This window comes from Haliotis cracherodii, unplaced genomic scaffold (assembly GCF_022045235.1).
Source record: "Haliotis cracherodii isolate W230 unplaced genomic scaffold, xgHalCrac1.p SCAF_9, whole genome shotgun sequence".
Taxonomy (NCBI): Eukaryota; Metazoa; Mollusca; class Gastropoda; order Lepetellida; family Haliotidae; genus Haliotis; species Haliotis cracherodii.
Window position 1 is genome coordinate 4,747,963 of NW_027266343.1, and position 24,416 is coordinate 4,772,378.

At 39.6% G+C, this 24,416-nt stretch overlaps 1 protein-coding gene across 2 annotated transcripts in view; it reads right to left on the reverse strand.

The window, feature by feature from the left end:
* Positions 1-799: 799 nt before the first annotated feature.
* LOC139452666 (protein mono-ADP-ribosyltransferase PARP15-like) overlaps positions 800-24,416 on the reverse strand; it is a 73,898-nt gene continuing 50,281 nt past the window's right edge. For both annotated transcript variants that reach the window (XM_071234206.1, XM_071234207.1), the window contains exons 5-18: positions 17,932-17,994; positions 17,456-17,525; positions 15,688-15,734; positions 15,346-15,399; positions 14,995-15,090; positions 14,212-14,421; positions 13,876-13,924; positions 10,029-10,084; positions 9,052-9,267; positions 7,465-7,686; positions 6,855-6,939; positions 5,137-5,297; positions 4,434-4,602; positions 800-3,443 (exon numbers count right to left, since the gene is read on the reverse strand). In XM_071234206.1, the coding sequence (XP_071090307.1) occupies positions 3,154-3,443; positions 4,434-4,602; positions 5,137-5,297; positions 6,855-6,939; positions 7,465-7,686; positions 9,052-9,267; positions 10,029-10,084; positions 13,876-13,924; positions 14,212-14,421; positions 14,995-15,090; positions 15,346-15,399; positions 15,688-15,734; positions 17,456-17,525; positions 17,932-17,994 (1,788 nt within the window). In that variant the 3' untranslated portion in view covers positions 800-3,153. The remainder of the gene's footprint in view (positions 3,444-4,433; positions 4,603-5,136; positions 5,298-6,854; positions 6,940-7,464; positions 7,687-9,051; positions 9,268-10,028; positions 10,085-13,875; positions 13,925-14,211; positions 14,422-14,994; positions 15,091-15,345; positions 15,400-15,687; positions 15,735-17,455; positions 17,526-17,931; positions 17,995-24,416) is intronic.

Below are 24,416 nucleotides of genomic sequence, written 5' to 3' on the forward strand. Positions count from 1 at the left end.
GATTTCTGAAGATCGGGGAAGGAATAGGGCTTCAACAACCTATGCTTGCCATAAAAGGCAACTATGCTTGTCATAAGAGGCGACTAACGGAATCGGGTGGTCAGGCTCGCTGACTTGGTTGATGCATGTCATCGTATCCCAATTGCGTGGATCGATGCTCATGATATCATGATTGTCTAGTCCAGACTCGATCATCCTATAGCTGGAATATTGCTGAGTGCGGCGTTAAACAACAAACAAACAAACAAAACTGTAAAGTGACCGAGTGAGTGTAAACACTGAACCACCATCCACCACGGAAAGATTTCAACTGTAATGATCATTAGCGATTTTATCGTCAAGTTGCTGACCTTTCTGGCAATGAAATAATATTTGCCATTAGGATTATTTATACATTAAACTTTGGAGGAACAGATGGTGAATTACATTCATCTCCGCTTCATCAATCACAAGAGCAAGTATGATACTGTACAACAAGGCGTCGCACAGCACACCTCAGAAAATTGTTCCTGACCTAGCGAGTGAGGCAGGTTTGCGAGATCATCATACAAACCACACACTTCGATCCACTGCAGCAACTGTCCTCCACTAGAAGAGTGTGGACGAGAAAAATATAATTGGTCAAACCAGGCATCGTTAAATTTGATAACGATTAAACATCGCAGATATATCTCAAAATGACTATCAACAATAAGACGGCCTCACTTCACATTTTGGATTACAAACTACAAAACAAAAACTGTGTATTCCATATCACTTTTTATTGAGCAGCATTTGTAACAAGTATATAACAATGTCATTCAAATATTACAGTAAATTATAGTCATCCTGTGAATTGCTACTGCTTGGGTCAAGAGTTGCCAGTATGTAAGTAATTCCACTGGGTGTTGGGGGTGGGGGGAGTCGCATTCATATGAGTCACATTTCTGGCTAGGGACCGTCGGTCGCTTTCATTTCAAGAGGTACAGGTATTTCAAGTATGTCCCAGGTAGTCCCCTTCCCGGAAATTCATATATGTTTCATCACAGCGTCTGAACTTTGGTCTCCCATTGATTTGGTTTCCCAGTTGCCCCGGTGAATTTTCGAAATGGGACCGCGCGATAACACACATTTGTTCTCGGGGTAGAGATAATGTTAACAGAGAGCATTATCAGATAGCTTTGCATGTTTTATGCATGCACCAGGTTGTTGATGTGATCGCCTATCAGTTATAGCTCCACTACAAAAGACGAATTGTTGATATTAATACCATGACTGTAATTTACTGTGGTAATGGCATTCCAATACACGTATGCTGTTTACTACTGTTTTCTTATGTTTAAATTCCCCAGGAGCATATCAAAGTGAACAATAAAACTTCAATTTATCCCCGCTTCTAAAGTTAGGGTACAACTTAATCGTCTAGGTGAAAATTGCAAGCTGATTGTTGAAAATATATCAACAAGGATATATAAATATTACACTCAAGTAGGCCAACATGAATATCCTTTGAAACAAACATATGTGTTTGGATATACACAAACTATATCAGTAATTGTTTATTCCACCACATTTGCCTTAAACTATAAGACAAACACAAGATATCTAAATTTATAATTCCAATGATGTTCTTCTAAAACTAAAACAAAACCCAGTATATATTTACCTCTCGATATACTATCAATAACATATCGTTGTATCTAAACATAAGCACATACTCATATACATGCGTTTTGCAGTCTAAATTATGAAGAAACCTCACAATAAAAAGAAAGTTTGACATCTATGTCCTTTACATCCGGCGTTGGAATGTTACTACATATTACACTGGAACCGAAAGTTCCAGTAAGTAAATTATCACAACAAATTCAAGATTTTCAGAACAACATAAAATAGTCATACTTTGTTTACTTTTGTCATACTTTAATCTCTTAAAAGGGTACATATATATGAGCGGTAAGCTGAAAGTCCAAATGCATGATCGTTGTTCTGTAATATGCTTTAAAGCTGCCCAGACAATCTTGAACATTGTTGGTTGTTGTATATGCATTTGTTCTAATATGTTTACATTATCTAAGTTATGAGGAGCTGGATATACCTTTGCTTTTTCGTCATAAGAAGATGATCTGGTTTAATCTTCTTTCAAAGACGCTTTCCTCAAAGCAGTATTGAGTGGGTTAAACTTCAGAAGCAGTTGGTCAGTTAGTATGTCATATTGCTACCAGAATATGTGAAAATTCCATATTCAATCGACAATACCATAGCCGTACAACAAGCAGAACAAACTACACATCTGTAAAATCTGTTAATATGGACATTAAATCATTACGGTAATTATCACAATGTGAAGCAAACCAAATGGATAAGAGTAAAAGAACATATTCACGGTTTTCTATCCATATAAAAAACCTAGCAAGTAATTATTTAGAACTTATTTTACAGATCAGTGCAAAACAGCATGCAATAAACCAATCATATTTCAGATTTGATACTGTGTTATAAGAAACCCATCCAAAAAACCTCCTCTGTTTCAAGCAAATATGCATCAGCTAATCAACATCGTCCTTGTGGTCAACCCAAGACAATATGAAAATTGTTGGTTAAAATTCACGAGTAACTAGATGCCTTCCTGGATATTTCATTGTTGTTAAAATCTTTGTGTAATTTCGCAACTCAATGAACTTATCTGTATACTGATGATGTTAATTGTCAAACAATCTGAATGAAGCTTGGTTCATGTAAACATAATCCCATAAACTATATTCAAATATGTAGAGCATAATCATATATGGATCTATGACATACATTAACAGCTGGAATCACCGTATTGCAGTGGAGAATATATCCCCGGTGCTTGCTGTTCGAACTGGCTAAATGGATCGGGTGTTCAGGCTAGGTGACATGGTGGATTGCCTGTCGTCAAATCTGGGGCAATCGATCATATCTATCATTGGTTTGTGAGAAATAAAGGTTATAACTATGTTTTTATTATCAATACTTTTGATGATGCATGTCAAGTTACTAACACCTCTAAACCAAAAACGGAAGTGCAAACCAGTTGCAGTGTATTGATCAGGTATGTAAATACTTTGGTTAGAGTGTAATGGTTATGTAAGTAGACACAAATTCAAATAACAGATGGTCAAATTCTTCACACTGTTTCCCTGTTCTTCTTTACTCCCGAAAAGTGATGAGGTACTTGGGATAGGCCTGGACGTCGTTGAACACCACGTACATGCCGGGGTCGTGCAGTTTGTTCACCAAACTGTCGTACAGAACATTTGGGTCTTCGAGGCCTCGAGACGGGGGAGCTACCATGTTTTCTGTTCCTTCAGTGAAGTGTCCAGTGAGGACGGATGCGTAATAGATGTGCTTGATACCATCTGTATTCGGAGGAGAGTAACGGTCTCTAGCAGAGTAGCTTGTGTTGACAGCAAAATAAGCTCCCTTTCCAAAGCGATGGGCTGTAATAAAATGTATATGACAGTTTATAAACTACTATATAGTATAAACTTGTATTAAAGTGGAATTGAAGTGGTGGTGTCTTTTCGTGAGTTTTAAGGGAATTTTGTTGTTACCAAATATAGCTGAATGTTTAGAAAATACAGTCGACAAAAATCTTTCCACAATCATAAGAAATCTCTGCTGAAGGCAGATACCATTGTACGAATCCGAATATATTGTAAATATATACTGAGTCAAATTAAAAACTTCACATTTTAAAAAGTAATCCCATATATGATATACAACGGAAAAATGTATCAGAGAAGGTAATTTTTAATCATTAATGTCCAAAGAAGGATTTTAATTAACGGTGGTAACCATAATTTGTTCCAAGCAAATTCGGTATTCGGTAATAACATGAACAGTTTAAATCATTAGTTCCAAGCGCGAGAATCTGATGGCACACAAGTTCAGGAGCGTGTATGGCCACTATGTGCGTTGACAACTGCCCGTCAGGTAGAATGGAGATAAACATACTGTGTTTTGAAATCTGATATAGTCCCAATGCAGAGAAGATACCTCTTATTTATACATTAGAAACCTCGCGCTAAAGCATTGTATTGTAAAAATGCAGAAAATCTTTGCTGTGAGGCACATGGGGAATACACCTTTAACTTTTTATGAGGTACAGTGGATAATCGAATTTCTCTATGATGTTCATTACAGTTTTAATTCTCGTTCAGACACTCATACAATGGCTAGTGTTTACATTTTTATTCACAAAATGTATACGAATTAGATAACTAGCAGTTTTTGCGGTTATGAAAGTTATGAAAGTGTGCATGTATATCAATTCTCACCAACAACTGAAACATCGGCAAACATTCAGCTGGTGAAAATTATGAAAATATAATGTTTGCATGATTTTAAACGGGTTTGTTTCTTGTCTTTAAAATCTATGTTGAACTTGAATTGCTGCATATTGTTGCTTTTGGTTTTAATAAAGGTACCTGTTACATAGCTGCGACTGAAACCATGGATATTGATACTGGTCACAACATCTCCATTTGTTCCGTGCCATAGGTGTCTCTCAACATCCATACCCGGGTTCTGTGACTCCATCTGGTGTAGGAGCATCACATACTGGAGATACAGTGTGCGGTTCTGGATTCTCTTCATCTGCAATATAGAGGCGTCAAATTGCTGACATCCCAATGCCATACTCTTACCACCTACTTTTGAGTTATTTGCAAGAGCAATTTTAATGTGGAAAAGCATATAACGTTTCTAATTAAGTTTATTGGGGGGTTGAAACTTTAAGGCAATAGGTGTTTATGCCACTGTCTAAAGGAACGAATCTTGCAGATTTGAGTCTGTAAATCAACATGAATGTGCTTCCCTAAGCAATAATACATCAGACTGAAATGAGTAGTGAGTTGGGTTGAACGCCACTTTGAACAACACAGTTATATCCCCAGCATGTCAGCTTGACGTGGGATGAAAGTGATGGAGGTTTCTGACGTATAAACTTTAGCAAGTTACAAACAAACAAAGAATAATAATAATCAGCAAGAACTGGGATTCGAACCCAGGATCATATGTTGTCCAGTTTTAAGACATGGTTCGCATTTTGATATGAACATCAAAAAGAGAAAAGGTGCTAACAGCAATGCGTCACATGATCTCAGTTGACGTAAGTTACTAAAACCTTACCTCGACAATGGTATATCGATTCTTCACGCCTGTATTGAATTGTCTAGCCACCAACTTGTATTCTTTATCTTCAGGTTTAAGCTGTACTTCGCTCACAAACTGTTCTTCAGTCATTGGACTCCAGTGTGCAGGCAGCTGGATGTGCCCAGCCATGCCCACAGCTACAGCAGAGAAAGAAAAATATGTATAACTCATCAGATCTAGCAACGATTATTCCCGTGTTTACTAGTGAGCATACATTGAGAAACGTCAGAGAGTTTGATTGCATGACCTTTCACGAATAAACTCACTATGACCCATCCTAGTGAACAAAACGAATCCAACGTATCGACTCGATCCGTGTCGAGACTGACAGCGAGAGTCTACAGCAATCTATTTGACACATATTTGTAATCACGGCCAATTGATCAATGACGGCTAACAAGTGTAACCGCCACAGGTTCATTAACAACTTCGGAAATCTCTCCCGTCACGTTTATCTTTTCGGCCATTTTGACGTCTTGTACTTGATGTACATGTATTACGACACGCTTTCATTCTGACGGACTTACTGGGGTAGTTCTTAGCAGACCTTTCTCCTCAAGTAGAGCAAGTAACATGCAAACGCTTATGCCACCGGCAAGCGCCGACGTTCACACAGTTTTGCCCTCACTCTCTGAATGTTCATACTCCGATGAACGCACACAAAATTAAAGTCAGTTCTTAAATATCCTTTACTGTCCGGTGATTCTCTGTTAATTTATGTTTTGATACATAAAACCTGTGTGCAAGGGAAATGTTTTGTGTCATATTTTGCATTTGTGAACACAAAAATGGGACATATTTTAGGTGCAATTTTCTTTGTATTTGTTGATTTTGTTTGACGTCGTACTCCGCAATATTCCAGATACATATCATGGCAGTCTGAAGAGAATCAAGTCTGGACCAGACAATTCAGTGGTTGACATCATGAGCATCGATCTACGCAATTTTGATACGATAACATGCATCTAATACGTGAGGTGTCTGACCACACGATCCCGCTAGTTGCCTCTTACGACCAACATAGTCTCCTTTTACGACGAGCATGGGTTACCAAAGACCAATTATAACACGGATCACGTATCGTCACTAGGGTTGCAACGACGAGCATGGGTTGCCAAAGACCAATTATAACACGGACCACGGATCGTCACTAGGGTTGCAACGACGAGCATGGGTTGCCAAAGACCAAATATAACACGGATCACGGATCGTCACTAGGGTTGCAACGACGAGCATGGGTTGCCAAAGACCAATTATAACACGGATCACGGATCGTCACTAGGGTTGCAATTATTAGTCAATAATAATAATAATAATAATAATAATAATAATAATAATAATAATATATGCATTTGTATAGCACTATATTGTATCATTAGAAAATAGCTCTTTTGTGGGTTAAACTAGAAACAATATGCTATTTCACTGACTTGTGTTAATGTATAATCACTATAGATCACTGCTCAATACCTGCGGGGGCACGGATGGCCCAGTCGTCTAAGGCGTCGCAATTCACTGTGCAGAGTACTGTTAAAGGCGGCGTAAAACACAACTCACTCACTCACTCAATACCTGCGCCTGAACATGACAGTACAGAAACTGGTAGTGTAGCATATATTGTGGCATACATTTATTAACAGTGTACCTAGTAGTAAACGTTCTTAAACGCAGTAAAATATGTCACGTAGAAATACCTGTCTGTAACGTAAATTCGCTTGTTGTGGAATATACTGGACGCACATCTGCAGCTGCTTCTGTAGGCGTGGCACCCTCAAAGATCTGTAGCAAATTCATAATGAATAACATAGGCACAAATGCCGCAGTCATTTATAAAAAGCCATGGTCTTATTCTTTTAAACAGAAATTATCTAACATAAAAAAGAGATAGATATAAGGGTTACTTCCTGGGTAATTTCCAAAACACAGCCCAGTTTTGAAACCACATATTGAAAGACGAAAAGTAGCCATTATCATTCCCTCACAGTATTACCTTTCTGAGTCTTGCAGTTGTGAAAAATGAAAGAAAACTTTATTTGAACTTTGATTTTCTTGATATTATGTGAGGCGGGGTGAGGTGAGGTGAGGTGAGGTGAGGTGAGGTGAGGTGAGGTGAGGTATGGGGTTAAATCGCGTTTAAGATTTTTGCACACGTATATAACTCCTTGCATGCACGTCTGTGTGTGTGTGTGTGTGTGTGTGTGTGTGTGTGTGTGTGTGTGTGTGTGTGTGTGTGCATATATTCACAAATATCCCACCGAAATCTAAATCATGTCATGCCTCAAACAACGATAGTGAGTCACATGCCTTCATATTCGCCTTGTCTTTTGGATACACAACAATTCGTGCCTCACATAGGGAGGTGTCAGGGTTGCTTGTTTTGAATTCATCAAAGCTCTTGAAGATACATTTTGCCACTTCATCACATGGATAGTGCAAGATCCCTGTCCCAATTAAAGGGAAAGCGATGCTCTTCAGTTTCGAGCTCGAGGCCTTGGTCAGACATTTTATAAAAAATGCTCTGTAATTCTGGAAAACAAAGTTCATTTACGGGTTAGAAGTGGTAACAGTAACATCAGTGTCCTAACACGTCTTAACTTACTCAGTCTCTACTTTTGTAGTTGCAACAGTACCGACAGAGCATTAGTGTGCTTTTAAGACCCGCCATGTGATTATCTTTGACAAATACATACAAATACACACATACTCTCACGTATAATCCATAAAAGCGAGATAGGCAAGTTAAATATATTTATACATGTATTTCAGCTAGTATCATTATGGGTTGAAATATACAACTGAATTATTACATTTGTATGGAATACTGTAAGGGACATTCTCGCGATCTCGACCTAGGGAAACAAGCCTAATATGCCCAAAACATGAGAACGTGAGATCGCAAGAAGGCGAGATTTGGTCAAAATCTCGTGTTCTCGTGTTTTTGATACATAGCACGTTTTGTCAAAAGTCCACAACGCGAGAATGCGACCATTTGGACATGATGCAAAATCTCGAAAGCTCGACTTGTCAAATAAGGCCTCAAAAACACGAAATCCCGAGGACGCGAGAATGCGACATTTCCTACTCGCGTTCTCGCGTTTTAGACGCTGTCCGTGCACAAGCGTAATATCATAAGGTCAAGGCGCATGCGCACGTTAGTAGTCCTTTGGTCATGCTTCTTTCATGCTCCTCATTCTCCAAGTAGCATTTAGCAAAATTATGACTTGAGCTTGAAAATGGTAAGTAATTTACATACACAAAGTCTGAGTCATCTCCCATTGTTACAGTTTCCTATGTATTATATATTAAAACCCTTAACATGCTCAATATAATTTAACCAAAGAATTGTGTACATGAATGTCCCATGATAGTGAAAACATTAATGTGTCCGAAAGCTGGAAACAAAACTATCACTGTCAGTGAGTGAGTAATATTGTTTAAAGCCGCATCAGCAGTATTGCAGCCATTCGGAGATACACTGTCAGTCAGACTGTCCCTTACAATATTCCATACATTTGAGAGGATATTTAGTCAGTCTTTTGGTGAAGAGAGATCACTCATGTCCATATCACACTGACTGTCTTTGAATCTATCCTGTCACAGGCATCAACCTGGCAGGTGTTTTTATTTGTTGCACATTATGTTTTCAGTCATTGCTTTAAGGTTGAGAAAATACCACTTCGTTTCTGGTCTAGCCTGTCAAATGGATCAAAGTTCTTTTTGTAAAACCTGAAGCAACATAACTATGTTTTTGAAAAAGAATTCAAAGACCCCCTTAAGAAGCCTTCTTTCAGATTTTAGTTAACTATTTTGTCTACTATCATAATTTTTCGGCTCAACATTTTTCGGTCTCACTGTTAGAAATATTTCCCGAAAGGGTTAATGGTGAATGACCTGCTCTGACCAACATCCCAGGTACGTGTGGTATATTCTCCGACTCGGTAGACGACCTCCTGAAGTCTCTGCTATCTCTTCCGTCTCAACACCTGTGGGATACTTGACCTTGCACTCTTCTTGTATGCTGTCTCCCGCAGCGTTATATATTGCTGAAGACAGTGGCCCACTTTCCAAGATGAGGCTCGAGGAAGTCGAATTAACAATCACATCAACCTGAAATCATGTGTTGTGAATTTGTCATTGATTTCTTATTAATCAATGGGAAATAATCCAATGGGTAATCTAGCTCGCGGGATTAAGACGCCATACGTTAATACCCATGTCAAATGTATTCAATATGCTCAGGGGCTTGCCACACAAATCATGCATCAAAAAGACATATGGTCACTACCAGTGTCAGTACTGTATAAAGGAAAAAGCTGTAACGAGGTCAACTCACCAAGTGTGTTCGAGGACGAATTAAACGTTCACTGTAAATACCCCAATATAACTATACACTTATATCAAATATAATGTTACACAGATGTAGACAACCGAAGCCGTACTTTGCAAGCTAGAAGGGCGAGCTAGAGGGAAAAAATTATAAGTTAGCGGCAAACATTCTGAGCAGTATTAACTTATTATTATTAGTATTACTTTGTTAAACTTTCAATATATAATATACAACAAGAGTTAACGTTTTCAAGAAAAGAATCCTATTCGTTTTTGAGATATGTATCACTGTGTACTATCAAAGTACAGCTTGATGCCGCGGAAACGGAAAAAAATAAACATTCTTAGAGCCTCTTATAGCACAAGGCATTAACCTGACCTTTGTGTTTGTAAAATTTCATGAAAAATGATACAGTTAAAAACATTATTTCCGACGGACGGACACATAAGCTGATTACTGTACCCACCCATATTACTTCCGGGAAAAACCAATCAACCTATCATATGAAACTGAGTAATGTCAACTGCAACATATTACTTACATCCTGATGGACAATGTCTCCTTTGACAATAGTCACAGTGAAGGTAGATCCGAGTTCTGTACGTGAATATGGAATAAGATGAGCAAAGTACATATAAACATATTGTTACGTGGCTGTGGAGCTTGCTTTCAGTTATGTTGTCGTTATTTTGTAGTGATTTTCCGCCCCGGCAAATGATTGAAACGCCGGTAAAATCGTGATAATCTTTGTAAACAAACATGGCGGGCTTGGTCGTTCGAGAAGTTTCAGGTTGGGACCTTTTCTAGAAGGCTGGCTGTACCTACATAAGAGTTCCAATGAGCGTGACTCGAGTTTTTTGTGTTGATTACCCATTGATCTTGTGTGGTCACTGATTTCAGAATATATTTCTGTACGAACCGATTTCAGGGGTAACCTTTGCATGGCTATTTGGAAATATATACTGAAGAACAAAAGTTACTGTGACATTGAATAAGATTTAATGCAAAGTTATGTTTTTTACCAAATTGAAACATTTTCGGTTTGAAACAGATAAAAGACTCCTGTAAGTGTTCAAATGGTTTTATTTGCAATACTGACTTCAGAAAATGCGTGATTTCATAAAAAGCATGAACATGCCAAAATGTCAATTTACAAATCAATAGCGTGTGTGTCCACCTCTGGTTGCGATGCAAGCAACACATCTTCGTCTCATGGAATAGACCAGGCGTGTCGCACAAAGTCCTTTGGGATATCTGTCCATATCTGCTGGAGCATGTTTTGAAGTTCCTGGAGTGTCTGTGGAACACGTGGTTGCCGTCGAAGGCGCCGATCCATCTCATCCCACATGTGCTCGATTGGTGAGAGATCAGGGAAGCGAGGCGGCCAGGGGATGACATTCACCTTGTTTTGTTGAAAAGAATCCTGAACAAGTTTGAGCAATATGAGGCCGTGCGTTGTCATGTTGAAAGGTAATGCCTGGGCCATGACGACGCAAAAACGGTAGGACAACAGGGCCGATGATCTCGTCGCGGTAGCGCTGTCCATTGAGATTTCCCTCTACCACTATCAAACGGGTCCTCTGTCTTGCTGTAATCCCACCCCATACCGTAACGCCTCTGCGTCTTCTGGCGATAATCCCTGCACATCTGAGTCGGCGACGTACATTTTGTGAAGATATTCGTCGAAGGCCAGGGATGCTTCTTGCAGTCACTGTTGCTGGCTGGAATCGATTTCGTAGGTGTGCCATTCCGAGGATGGTCTTTGACAGCATTCGTATATTGCCAACGTGGCCATAAACACCAAATGGTGTTTCTGTGGACGTTAAATTGTCTTGCAACATCACGTTGACTCGATCCTGCTTTAAGCATACCAATGGCTTGCAGACGCTCATTTTCGGACTGGCGTGGCGTTTCGTAATGTTGAATAATTGCGTAATTTTGTTGTTTTTCTGAGTGGTTGTTGTCAGCACGATGCTAAACCATACATATGGAATCCCGTAAACGCACATGATTTTATACCCATTCTTGGGCAGTGAAATGCATGGGGCTTGCATAAAATGGAATGCATGCTTTTCTGTAGCAGTTGCGTGTTTGTGACTTGATTCCATACATGTACTACAATATTGAAAACCAATCTTTCCTTGTTTGGAAAATACACTAAAATATTGGTGTCACAGGAACTTTTGTTGTTGAGTATATATACAACAAAGAAACAAACATATACTGAACTGCAAAAGAAACGTCACCATGGATAGATAAACACTGTAAACATACTTTGAGACATATTAAAAAGATGAAACTTGGCCAAACTGATCATCAAGGTTGAACTTAAAGTGTCAAATGTTCTTAAACACAACACTAGTCCCTGAGAAAATAGCATCACAAGTCAGTATCTCGTGTGTCCACCATGTGCATTGATGACTGCCGCGCAACGTCGATACATGGAATGGATGAGGCGGTTGATGAAGGCCATAGGCACTTGAGCCCACACTCTGAGGAAAGCCTGACGCAGTTCAGCTGCAGTTGTCGGCCTTGGTCGGACGTCATTCAGCCGTCTTTGAATCTCGTCCCACAGGTGCTCAATGGGATATCAATCGGGACTGAGGGCAGGCCACTGCATAGTTCTGATGCCATTCTGCCGGAGGAAGTCTCTTGTTGCTCTCGCAGTGTGTGCACGGGCGTTATCATGCTGAAACTCGTGGTTGCAGCGACGTGCCTAATGAGGTATGGCGTGTGGTCTCAAGACTTGGTCAATGTACAGAGCTGCTGTGACACCATTGCCTCTCCCTGGACCGATGTTCTGGAAGACCACAGGGCCGACCCTCTGTGCAAGACAAATTCCACCCCACACCATGATGCTCGGACCACCCCACGAGTCTCTCTCAACAACACAAGCATCCGAATAACGTTCCCCACGGCGTCGCCAGACTCTCCCTCTGCCATCGGCTGAGAAGAGGACTCTTATCCACTGCTGGTGGCGCCAAAGCTGCTACTGTGTTGCCCACTGAAGATGGTCCCGGCGATGACGAGGTGTCAGAATGGGTCCGCGATGTGGCCTGTGACAGTGGAGTTGTCTGCTCGTCAATCGTCGACGCACGGTGTCTGCACTAATGTGTCGCTGGTGTGTTCCCATGGTGTGTCGAGCAGTTTCTGCAGCTGTAACAAAGTGATCTTGAAAATGCTGTCGCACACTCTGACGATCCTGACGTCGGGTGGTGACCCTTGATCTTCCACTACGTGGTCGGTCATCTGTAGTGTTGGTGATCTGATATCATTGCTGGAGCCTGTATATGGTCCTTACGAGGACTTGAAATGCATTGGCTACTTGCCGGGAGGTTTGTCCAGCTTACAATCGTCCAACTGCTTGGTGCCGCTGATTCCTTGTCAATCTTGGTATGTGGTAGCAATTCAATAACGAATGAATGTTATCCGATCTGGGCGGATTTTTATAGGGCAAGAAATGGGGAACGCATGTGCATTTCAACTCACGTGCATCGGGTTACCATGGCCGTTGCCGTGATGTGTTTGGGCGATCGGTTTTATTGTCATCTGTTTATTTTCATCAAATTTCATTTTTTCGGACAAAGTAATGTTAAGTTTTAAAAACTTTGACAAAAATTACCCAAATATTTAAATGACAACTTTTCATGCAATGTTATTTGGGGTGACGTTTCTTTTGCGGTTCAGTATAGTTTCCATGATCAATTGCCTCTTTGAACTAGATAACTGTTAGCCTTGCATTTATTTTAGCATTCTGTGCGTACAGCAAGTGACACATGCTTTGCAAGTGAGGATAAAGTTATTGTATTAATCTTAGCAACAACATTATACAAATAATTGTAAGTTTGAATCAATCGATAATACAACTGCAATGGTCTTGATAGAGCAAGATCAGTGGAACTGATTTACGGACGCTGTTACTGTATGTAAGAGATATCAGTGAGTGAGTGAGTTGGGTTTAACGCCGCTTTTAACAGTATCACAGTTATTTTGCGGCGTGTCGGCGCAATGTGGGAGGAAGCCCGAAGTGATGAAGGTCTCAGACGTTAACCACTTCGTTGAAACCCACGGGCACGGGTCTGGTGCTGACAGACCTAGAAACATAATGGAAGCAAACCGGGATTCGAACCCACAATCATAATGTCCTGGGGTGCTCAAGGGACGCAACTCTGCACAGCGAATCGCGACGCCTTAGACGACTGGGACAACCGTGCCCCCCGGTATCAAATGAAAAGTTTGCAACGGGTAAGCCGAGAAACAGTATTCAATTACCAATCACAAGGTACCTTCACACCTAACAAGAACGATAAGCTACAGGGCAAAGGGTCTAAGTATGAAAATCAATAAATAAACTGTTGAATGATCAGGAGGCTGCACTTCAACTTTACCTTTGCCTTTCCCAAGTTGGGGTTGCTTGTCAATCTCAGCCGTAAATGCCTGATTATATGTAAACATAATAGCACATATGTACATTTACAATTTTTGGCTTCCTGTTCTACATGTAAATGGATACTGAAATAATTATTATATTTTTGATCTGTAATATAAATTTACATCTGGTAGTTTTGATCCTGTTATTTAACACTCGTGGTCACATCACTTTTTAATATGCACAAAAAAAAGGAACATTCTAAATTATAAACTGAAATAATTGAATAGAAGTTTTTTTTCGTCTTGACCAGCTGTAAATATAAATTTTAATGTGCACATGTCTATTCACGTACCTTGATCGTATCCACCTCGCCTTTGTCCGCACACACTACTATTTCGTCAAGGGAATCACATGCGTAATTCAAGGCCGTATCTAGGATGGCTTTAGCCAACACGGCCTTTGGTAAAGAATCCATGCCATATCCAGTGGGCTGAAAGGCGATGCTTGATATCCCATCATGTTCAGCCTTGCGCAGAACACCGACAATCAGGTGTCGTAGTCTCTGTATATTTCAGGTGCAGGAATCAATGCTTGTCTTTATAAAGTGAATGGCAGAATTGACGTTCATACAATTGTACACTGAGTCTCATAACACACCATTGTAAATATAGAAGCAAAATCTATTTGAGATTGTGTTCGAAGCATTCCTCACAAAAACACCCGAACAACTATTCCGCTTTGCTTACCGCCAATTTCCGGGTATCAAATTACAACAAAGAGTGATGCTAAATGTTTATATATTTTCATTTTGCAATACGAAAAATTAATTTCTTTTAGAGATTCATTATGCGTTTTCTTTGCAAATGTTGATATCTACTTAAATGATTTAATGATAAAGATTTTCCTATCATATAGAGAGTTTAATTGTATCTTCGTTGTACCTTTCATGTGAGTAATCCAAACAGCTTTGTTTGGCAAAGTTAATAAGCAAGTTAAAGTGTTGCGTTTATGTTTATTTATTCATGTTTTAGTAATTAACAAAATATCTATCTGCGGCATTGACTCAAGTATATGAATATACACTTGTAATTGTTTCATGAAAGAGCCATGCGTCTTGTATCCAGGTGGGCCTTACCTGTTCTGTGAGTGGTAGGGCCTCGATCAGGACAATATACACACGCTGGCAAGAAAGGTCGCCTCCATCAGTCACAAAGATACTTGATTCTCCATCCTGGATATAACAGTGCATTTAATTTGGGTACGATGTACTATTGTTGAATGTTTTATGTACTTGTAGGTTACGACAAACATCATATTTAACCATAGGAAAGTAAGGATATACTCATGTACATCTCCACACCTCCCAAGTTTGTCCGTTCTCACAGCAAGCGAATGTTTCTGAGGTATAATTCTAACCGCGAACCATCACGGGAAATATATGAAATAAACATTATGATGTTAGAATCTGTCTCTGGTTAATATTTACCCCTGCAGAACCGTTGTCTGGTCTTGCATCCGTCGTTGTAGCAATGGCATCAACCTACAAGGATAAACTTTTTCATCTGTTTGCTGTTGGATTCAAAGCACTAGAATGTATTGTGTGGACTTGAACTACCAATTTCAAATCGACAGTCATGTTCCTCATGCCTTTTAATAACAGTCATATAAGCACTCTCGGTTTAATATCACTTTTGAGAAAACATATTGCTAATTGCAGTCCCATGCCTCTAGCTTCCTGAATAACGAATCACTTCCAGTTTCATGACATCTTTTAACGTTTGAACACAGTGGGGATTGCTTAAATAATGCAATTCCTAGAGATACCTACGTGCTGCTGTGTTTTGTCGCCTGTAACAAAGGAGACTGCTGCATACGCTGTGAAAAAAACCATGTGACTATATCAGTCAGAAATTAAATAAATTCTGGAGACATCGTTTTCCTTAAATGCATCGTTGACTTGTGAAAGAATGGTTCACTACTTTCTAACGCGGTTCAAAGACTATTCATATCCCCCAGTTTGTTAGTTTGCTGTCAGCGAGCCTCCCCAGCAAGATCCTGTTTGTTGCCTCTTACGACAAGCATGGGTTGCTGAAGATCTGTTCTAACTTGGATCTTCACGGGATTTTGATTCAGAGAGTGCAAGACGCCAACCCATGACCATAGGAGGCGTCTGGTATTTGTTCTAATGATCATATAATCCAAATGTGTTTAATATGCTGCCAGCTGACTGGTACCTTTATCCAACTCAGAAGGGTGGTGTTATTATGAGAGTATCACTTGGAACAGTGTATTTCATCGTCATAACCATGTTTCTTTCCATTTGTTCAAATGAAAATAAAAACGTTCATAAACCAGTATTTGTCACAAAGTGACGAAATGTCCCCCGCCGCCTTATGCAATATGTGTTTTTCCCGAAGATGTTATTCCTTTTGAATAATATTATTTTCTGTGTTAGATACCTCCATGGAACTATTTGTCGTACCATTAGAAATAATTACCCAAATTCCTGCAAATCAAATCGGCTCATGGCTGCTCATATAGAGACATGTCTGTCATGTTTGCATAACAACATGACACAGAAAAAAAAGAAAGGCAGATATATCGAGGCAACACCCGTTTTCCAACTCCAAAAGCCAATATCATCAAACATGAAGGAATCCAGAAATTAGTTCTTGAGATATCGCAGCAACACTTTTTTCATCTCGAATAACAGATTTCCCGGCTGTTACCTTGAAAATTAAGTTAAGGTCACTAAAATCGACTGGTGTCTGCGGAGTCTGTATATACACCATGGTTCCAAATATGAAGACAATCCAGCGATTAGTTCTTGAGATATCGCGGCAACACCGTTTTCCAACTCAAAAAGCAGATTTGCCTGCTGTGACCTTGAAAATGGGGTCAAGGTCATCCAAACCGACTGGTGTCTGCGGAGTCTGTATATACACCATAGTTCCAAATATGAAGACAATCCAGTGTTTAGTTCTTGAGATATCGCGGCAACAAACAGGTGGGACGTACGGACGGACGTACGAACGTACGTACATAAGTACGTACGTACGGGCGCTCGTAAATACTATGTCCCCCGCTCCGCGCTTTCGCGCGGCGGGGGACAAAAAGAAAAGTCAGCAGTCGATCACTTGACTAATAAGTGGGGAAATACAAATGGTTGATGAGTTACTCTCTGAAATATATTGGAATTTGTTTGTCATGGGACTCGATAACAAACAGTTTGGCTGGACTAATATCTGTGCAACATGTTCAGTAAAGAAATGTTGGAAGTTCTTTGATCTATGGTCCGGAAACAAAACGTAATGGACGGGAGAACGGACGGCCGTCACCCATACCTATATCCCCCTCCCCTTTTGAGACAGGAGATAATAAAGGCTCTTATAGTCTTTCTGATCAAATGTATCTATTGATGTTTCGCGACATACGTGGTCTTCATGTGTAAGTGCACACACGTATCGTTGAAAGTGTAAACATCCTACTTGATAAAAGCATAAACACGTGACAACATATGTGAGCTCACACAGTTTGACCCTCTCACACAGATATCAGTAAGCTGTAATAGCAAACCAATGCGGGCATCATCTTACCTTCGCTATTTTCCCGCACTGATTTGTTGGCTTGTTCTTGACAAATGTTCAAGACTTCTCTGGCTACTTCCTTTGAAATGGAAAGAAATACGCATGGCGTTTTGCGGAAATATGAATATAACTGAGATGTCTATATACGTCAAATAATATGAGTTTAGAAGACACTTTCATTTTTGCCGATGCCATCTGCCTCCTTTTAATGGAACATGTACCTCAAGAGAAGACCTCTTACAAATTTTATATTTACTGTCAAAAGTAGGATATGATGACTATGTTTATTGACAATTTCAATAGTCTTCATTTGAAGTTTGAGAACTGTTTCCCTTCATGTCTTTTATAATGGAGAAACCCATATATTGAGATATCCGTATCACTGTGTTAAAAAAAAACAGGCATCTGTTGAATGATGTTTTACCATTTTGAACCTCATTAGTAATTTTACACAGTTATCATCAGCAAACATGGAAGGTACTCACTTTTGATATGTTATCAGGAACTTGTTGCAGGATTCTGTCGAGCCTTTCTTCTGTGACGCCCTCCTAAACAAACCATACAACGTGCAATGTATGCATGTACCATGATGAACGTCAATACATGTACATTTCTCATATCCTCTCACTGATTTTACATCAGTTTTTATTTATTGCCATCACCAGGCAATGATAAAAGATTGTTGGTGATAGGATTACCCGTTTGTTTTGTTTGTTGTTAAACGCCAATATCCCAGCTATATGACCGCTGACTGTAAATAATCGAGTCAGGAGCAGACAATCCAGTGATTGACATCATGGGCATCGAGCCGCGCAGTTGGGATCCATGACATGCATCAACCAAGTCAGCGGGCCTGACCACCAAATCCCGTTAGTCGCCTTTTATGACAAGCAAAGTCGCCTTTTACGGCAAGCATGGGTTGCTGAAGACCTATTCTACCCCGGAACCGTCATGGGTCGGATTACCCGTTCTTCGTAGCCAGATCATTACTTAAAAAAGCATTCATGTTAATAATGTAGAAAATACTATCCAATACTATCTTTAATTTGAGAAGATTGACAGATTGTTGTCTCCGTGCACATTCTAGATGGAGCGAGCCAGAACGAAGCCATGTGACATTTATAACTTCTCCGCAGATACCAATGATACCTTTAAAGATGGCAAATGGATTCAATTTGATTGGTTCTTTGTCTAAAGCTTCTATAACAAAGAAACGTGGCTAGTAGTCGGATCGAGTAGTCGTAGTATTTTCTATATGCTACTTTTTTCTACCAGGGAGTTTGGAAGCCATGTCGAAAGGAAAATGATTCTGCACCCCTTTTCCCTTTTCAAACTGGAATCGGTTGCAAATCTGGTTGCGCATGAATATTGATATACGCCCAAATATGGGCATTGTTGACATTTCTATGCATACGCATTAACACCATGTTCCTGCTGTTGTGTGTGCAAACATGACAGCTTTAACGCTCAAGGTCTTATTTTAAGAATTTATTCAACTTATGGTAGTATAAGCGCATTGGTGTTAGTACACACGACACCTATAAGAAAATCTAAAAAGTCATTTAGCGCCGCGCTTTGAATATCGGACAAACAGTCGATGACTCGCACCGACGGAGTTCCCGGCTGTGCAATAAAAAAAATTGCGGTTTCTTTGATCTATCAGCTGAATTTAGATCCTGTCCGTACCATTTTGGAAGAGGGAAATCAGAGTGCTCGCCAAAGACATTCACGTTAACTGTACGACCTGATAATGAAAACGCTAAAATCAACAAACCCAAATCTGCTTGCATGTCACTGACAGCATCGAACGAAGGGCATGGTCACCATCGGTATAAGAAAAGACAACGATGATCTATTCACAGTGTTTTACGCCGGGGAATGTTATTGTTCGCATTTGGGATGTTCTGGGCCACAAAATCAGAAGTCATTTGTATCGGAACTGTTCATGAACAAACACCCCACGAAACAATGTCACAAACTACGCTTCGAAGGGGTCATTGATGGCCCAACCAGAGCATCACACGTAAGTCTAGATATATATCCAGATAGTTAAAAGTGACTTCATTTCACCAACTTATCCTTTTATGTTAAATCAAATTGAAAGTCGAGAAAGGGGTTGGGTGCCTCACGCTCATTGAGTCCTTCGATCTATCGATCGGTAGAACATTGCAAATGGATATAGCTCGACGATATGTCTGTAGTAGCTCTGTGTATAACTAATACAGATAGCAAAGCGAAGTTGCTGCTTGTGACTTTCTTGTTTGGGTTAGTAAAGTGTGTGTAAATGTCTCTGGCTTTCATGAGATTGCTTCAGTTCTGCATTGACGTTGCAAATAGAATGACGTCTCGCGATTTTTTATGGATGAAAATAGTAGTTCCGGTGTGACAGAGGTCACGGTTATCCATTCAAAACGAATAAAACAAGGTCAACCTTTACAACACACGTGTCGTGTACGGATTTATTATCTCATCACCTGTATCTTCACCACGTGGGTAATAAATTATAGTCATTTGGAATACATTTATTTTTATATACTAAAAGTGTATACACAGGGCACAGATAGAATCGGGCCCATTCTACCGCCCGTCTAGGCAAAGTTAGGGTCCAAGTGGTATGTTGGACTAAGGAGCACTATTGCTGGCTCCGTCGCCCTGAACCACTAGACTCCCTTCCTCTGCCGATACAGAGTCCCAGCCCACGGCAAACAGGCTGCCCAATTCGGTAGCATTTAACGACCAGCAATTGGGTGCTAAGGAAACACTCTTTTCTTCCCGAGGTTCCAATGAGGGTCTCAATGTAACACTGAGACATGGTGTCTTGGTGGGCTAGCAGTGTACAACCAATATCAAGTAAGCACACGTGCATGAACGTCGCGATATAAGTTAAATAATCTTGAAAGCGACGATAAACCCCGTTTCACCTCACCTTAAGTCTTTGTAGCAATAATTGATAAAGGTGTTTAATATATATTTTCACTGCTTTGAAAATGTTCTTTTCCCTCACAAAGTTTTTCTACTAAGCAGTAAGGGGGAAATAAAAACGAAATAGAAAGCATCCCATCCTTAATCATCTGCAAGGCAAGAGAAAACAATCAAAACATAAACACATCCGGTGCACGTGAGCAGGTATTTACAAACAACATGGATACCTTTGATGTTGGAGACAATGTATTAACTGGACAGCATTATGATTGCCATCAGATAATCTCCTACTAGCCATATTAATTCCTTATACACCCCCGTCTATACTCGATAATTTACAGACCACCTTCATATAGCTTGAATATTGCTGAGTGCCGCCGGGTCGTTAAACTAGTATAGTCACGGTCTAGTGACTGTACCACTCTCGCGCTCCATTTCCGACACCGCTCGGCAAAGTTCGGCCGCCGTCGTTGTACAGTGTCATTGCATTCTAAAGGAGAGAATTAGTGACCCGACTATTTCATACTCTTGTGTTTTAATGACACACTCTTACCATGTACTGAATTTCTAAAAAGTATATTTGATTAATTCAGTATATGCTTTTACATATTTTCTCATAAAGTACTATGAAGCATAATGTTGTGTTCATTATGTGTAGGTTACACACAGCTGATAGATATGGCTGAAATACTGCCGATGTGACGTTAAATTTTACTCACTCACTCACTCACTCACTCACATACAGCAGATAGCAAATTATACTTGGCAAGTCAGGATACAAGTGTATCATGTCAACAGGGGGTGAAACTAGAAGGCTACGATTGCTCTGCTTATTTGGGTCATCATTAACTAAGTGTAAAGCTAAATGCTAGTGGGAATTGTTTATGCTCAAAATAGAAGTACATATTAACTAGACAGTTTATTTGCCAGTTGTTTTCAATTTTCTGTCAAACTGTGTTAATGTAGTGTTTGTTGTGTTTGTCTGTCTGTCTTTAATATCTATATTTTGATTAAAGTCTCCATTAAGTTTTCAAGTTGTTTTTCTTAATACTTGATACATGTATCTATTCTTATGCGAGCCAGTATGATCTGATTTAACAGAATGTTATTTCTAATAGCATCTTTCCAGGGTTTTGGTATGTTTGATAGAACCTGGTAATAGTCAATAATTGTTCCTTTATTTATTTGATTATTTTTAGTTCATTGAAGGGCATTATATCATCTTCATTACAGAGATCTTTAATAGTGTATATTCCCTTCAAAAAGTATTTTCTTATCATGAAATCTATTTTTTAAACTGATGGTTTCACCAAAGAATAGGTCTTCCGCAACCAACGCTTGCCGTGAAAGGCGACTAGGCTTGTCGTAAAAGGCGCCTTACGGGATCGGGTGGTCAGGCTCGTTGACTTGGTTGATGCATGTCATCGATCCCAATTGCTTGGATCGATGCTCATGATGTCAACACCTGATTGATATGGTCCAGACTCGATTATTTACAGACCGCCGTCAATATAGCTGGAATATTGCTGAGTGCGGCGTTAAACAACAAACAAACAATACACCAAAGAGGTTCTTATAGTACTTCTCAAATGTTTGTGGAGTTGATTTTCTGTTTTCTATAAAATGTTTCCCTTGCAGCAAATACATTTCTCCAGTAAGGGTTAGTTAAGTGTATACAGTTTTCGATATTGACCTAAAGTATGAAAATGTTTTGTAGAAGAAAGATGCTAGGATTATTGCAGTTTTTGTTTTGATGACGTTTTTTGTAGAAAATAGAAATAAGCCTTACCTCTATCGTTCCCAGTATGGCTTCATCATATACTGAACAGCATTGAAAACGCACCACCATGAAAATGGATGTATATTTATCCGGGCTTAAGTCATATGTAAATATATAAGTGAATGAGTAATATACGACGTTCTGGACGAAGCATGAAGAAGAACAGCTCGTCAAAACACATTCCCTAATTTTTGTTGAGCTAAATCGCACAAACGCAACAAATTGCGTGCACATCATGGAAAACATGTTTTGTTTTACGGGAAGCATGCAGAATAGGGCTATAAAAGACAGAGTTTTAAAAGCCACATCACTTGTTGCTGCAGACGTAACGGGTACTGACACAAGAAATGCCAAGATTAACAGCATAGGAACCATGAACGTGCCTTGGGCATGCTTCAAGTTGGTACGTCAAGTCGAGTCATTGCACAACAGTTTCAATGACATCATTCAACAGTCCTCAGGCTACTGAGCAGATACCAGCAGACAAGAACAAACAAAGATCGACCGAGTCCGGGTCAACGTCGTGTAACTACACCACATCAGGATCGCAATATTGTTCGTCGGCATTTTCGTGATTGTACACGTCCGGCTGCAGCAACCGTACAAGGTCGACGGAATTGATCAGTGCTGGCAACGTACGTCGACGTCTCCGCTCAGCAGGGCTAGGTGCTCTACGTCCATATGTTGGACCCATACTCACTGATCGACATCGAAATGAACGTCTGCGTTGGGCAAAAAGGCATTGGAGATTGCGGCAGTGGCAGTGGCATGGTGTGCTGTTCTCTAATAAGTCCCGTTTTCATTTACGGAATGCTGACGGTCAACTGCGAGTGTAGCGTCGACGTGGGGTACCTTATGCCCCTGAGTGGAATGCCCCTGAACACTATTCGCAGACTTATTCGATCAATGAGAAGACGTTGAATGGCCTGTGTTGCTGTCAACTGCGGACATACCAGATATTGACTTTTCATTTTAACCCTATGTGTCTTCCTCACACTGATGACGTAATTGTAATTACTGTGTGCTATTCCTGTTTCCTTTGTCGTCTTTCTTAATAATCCGTATATGTCTGTTCTAATCAAAATCGGTCATTGCTCAAGTTGTTTTTGTAATATTTCAAGATTTATTGCTGGTCCGTTTTCAATGCTGTTCAGTATATATTCCAATTGATGTTGTACGTTTTATTTTATCCCTTTTATCATTCCAGATAAATCTGTAAAATGTTTTTTGTTAGGTTCATCAATAAATTCACTTGGATGGTTTGGAAGAGAAGAAAAATATATGTACAAAGGTTGACACTGCCAAGGTTTTGACAACAGTAGTTTGACCTATCAATCTTAAATTCTTTTCCTCCAATTCCCTAAAATTTGATAAATATTTTCAAATCTCTTTTTTTGTATTGATTATCCACAAATTTGTAAAGTTACAATTAAACTTTATTCCCAAAGTCCGCACTGTGCCAGTCCTGGCATAATTTGATGTTACAGCATGTCATTGAGACTATCTATATTGTTTCTGTTTTATCAATATTAATTTATAATCCAGACAGTATATAACAGTCACTAAGGGTGTCAATTGCTGTACAGAAACTTTCATCAGTTCATCTAAAATTGTTCTATATCATTAGCATATTGTCCAAGGTTATGTTCCACATTATTCAGTTTAATACCTTTAACTGCATTATTATCACGAATCATTATTCCCAAACTAGCAGGAATAGATAGGGAGACATGGGGTCTCCTTGTCTACGTCCCCTTTGGTCAGAGAAGAATGAAGATAGATGTCCATTTTGTATGATGCAAGATGAGGCATTATTTATTAGTATGAAAGTCCATTTTCCCATATTTGGCACAAACCCAAACTTCACATCATCCATGTTGCACAAACATAATGGAACTGTAATTTGCATTAGTGCAAATATCACAGAGCCGCAGTCAGATGTTGTCAATATCTTCTTCGAGACTGATATGTAGCCACGGTCGGTCTGCATTATTCATTCACTGGAGGAGGATGTCTAGCCATTTTCCCGTCAGCACTTTATTTTGATCTTCCGTATGGATATAGTAATTAGTTGGCTATACGTGTTAAATCTTAAAACTATAAGCCCGAGCTCCTTTATCTCTCCCCCATCCATTAAATGGTCGGTCCCTCATCAAACATGCCTTGTAACCATACATACATATTTCATCATGCTAAATCCGAAGACAAAACTAGCGGTACTTATAAAACCTAGGGAAGGATACTCCATGCGTACATGTCTATTTTAAT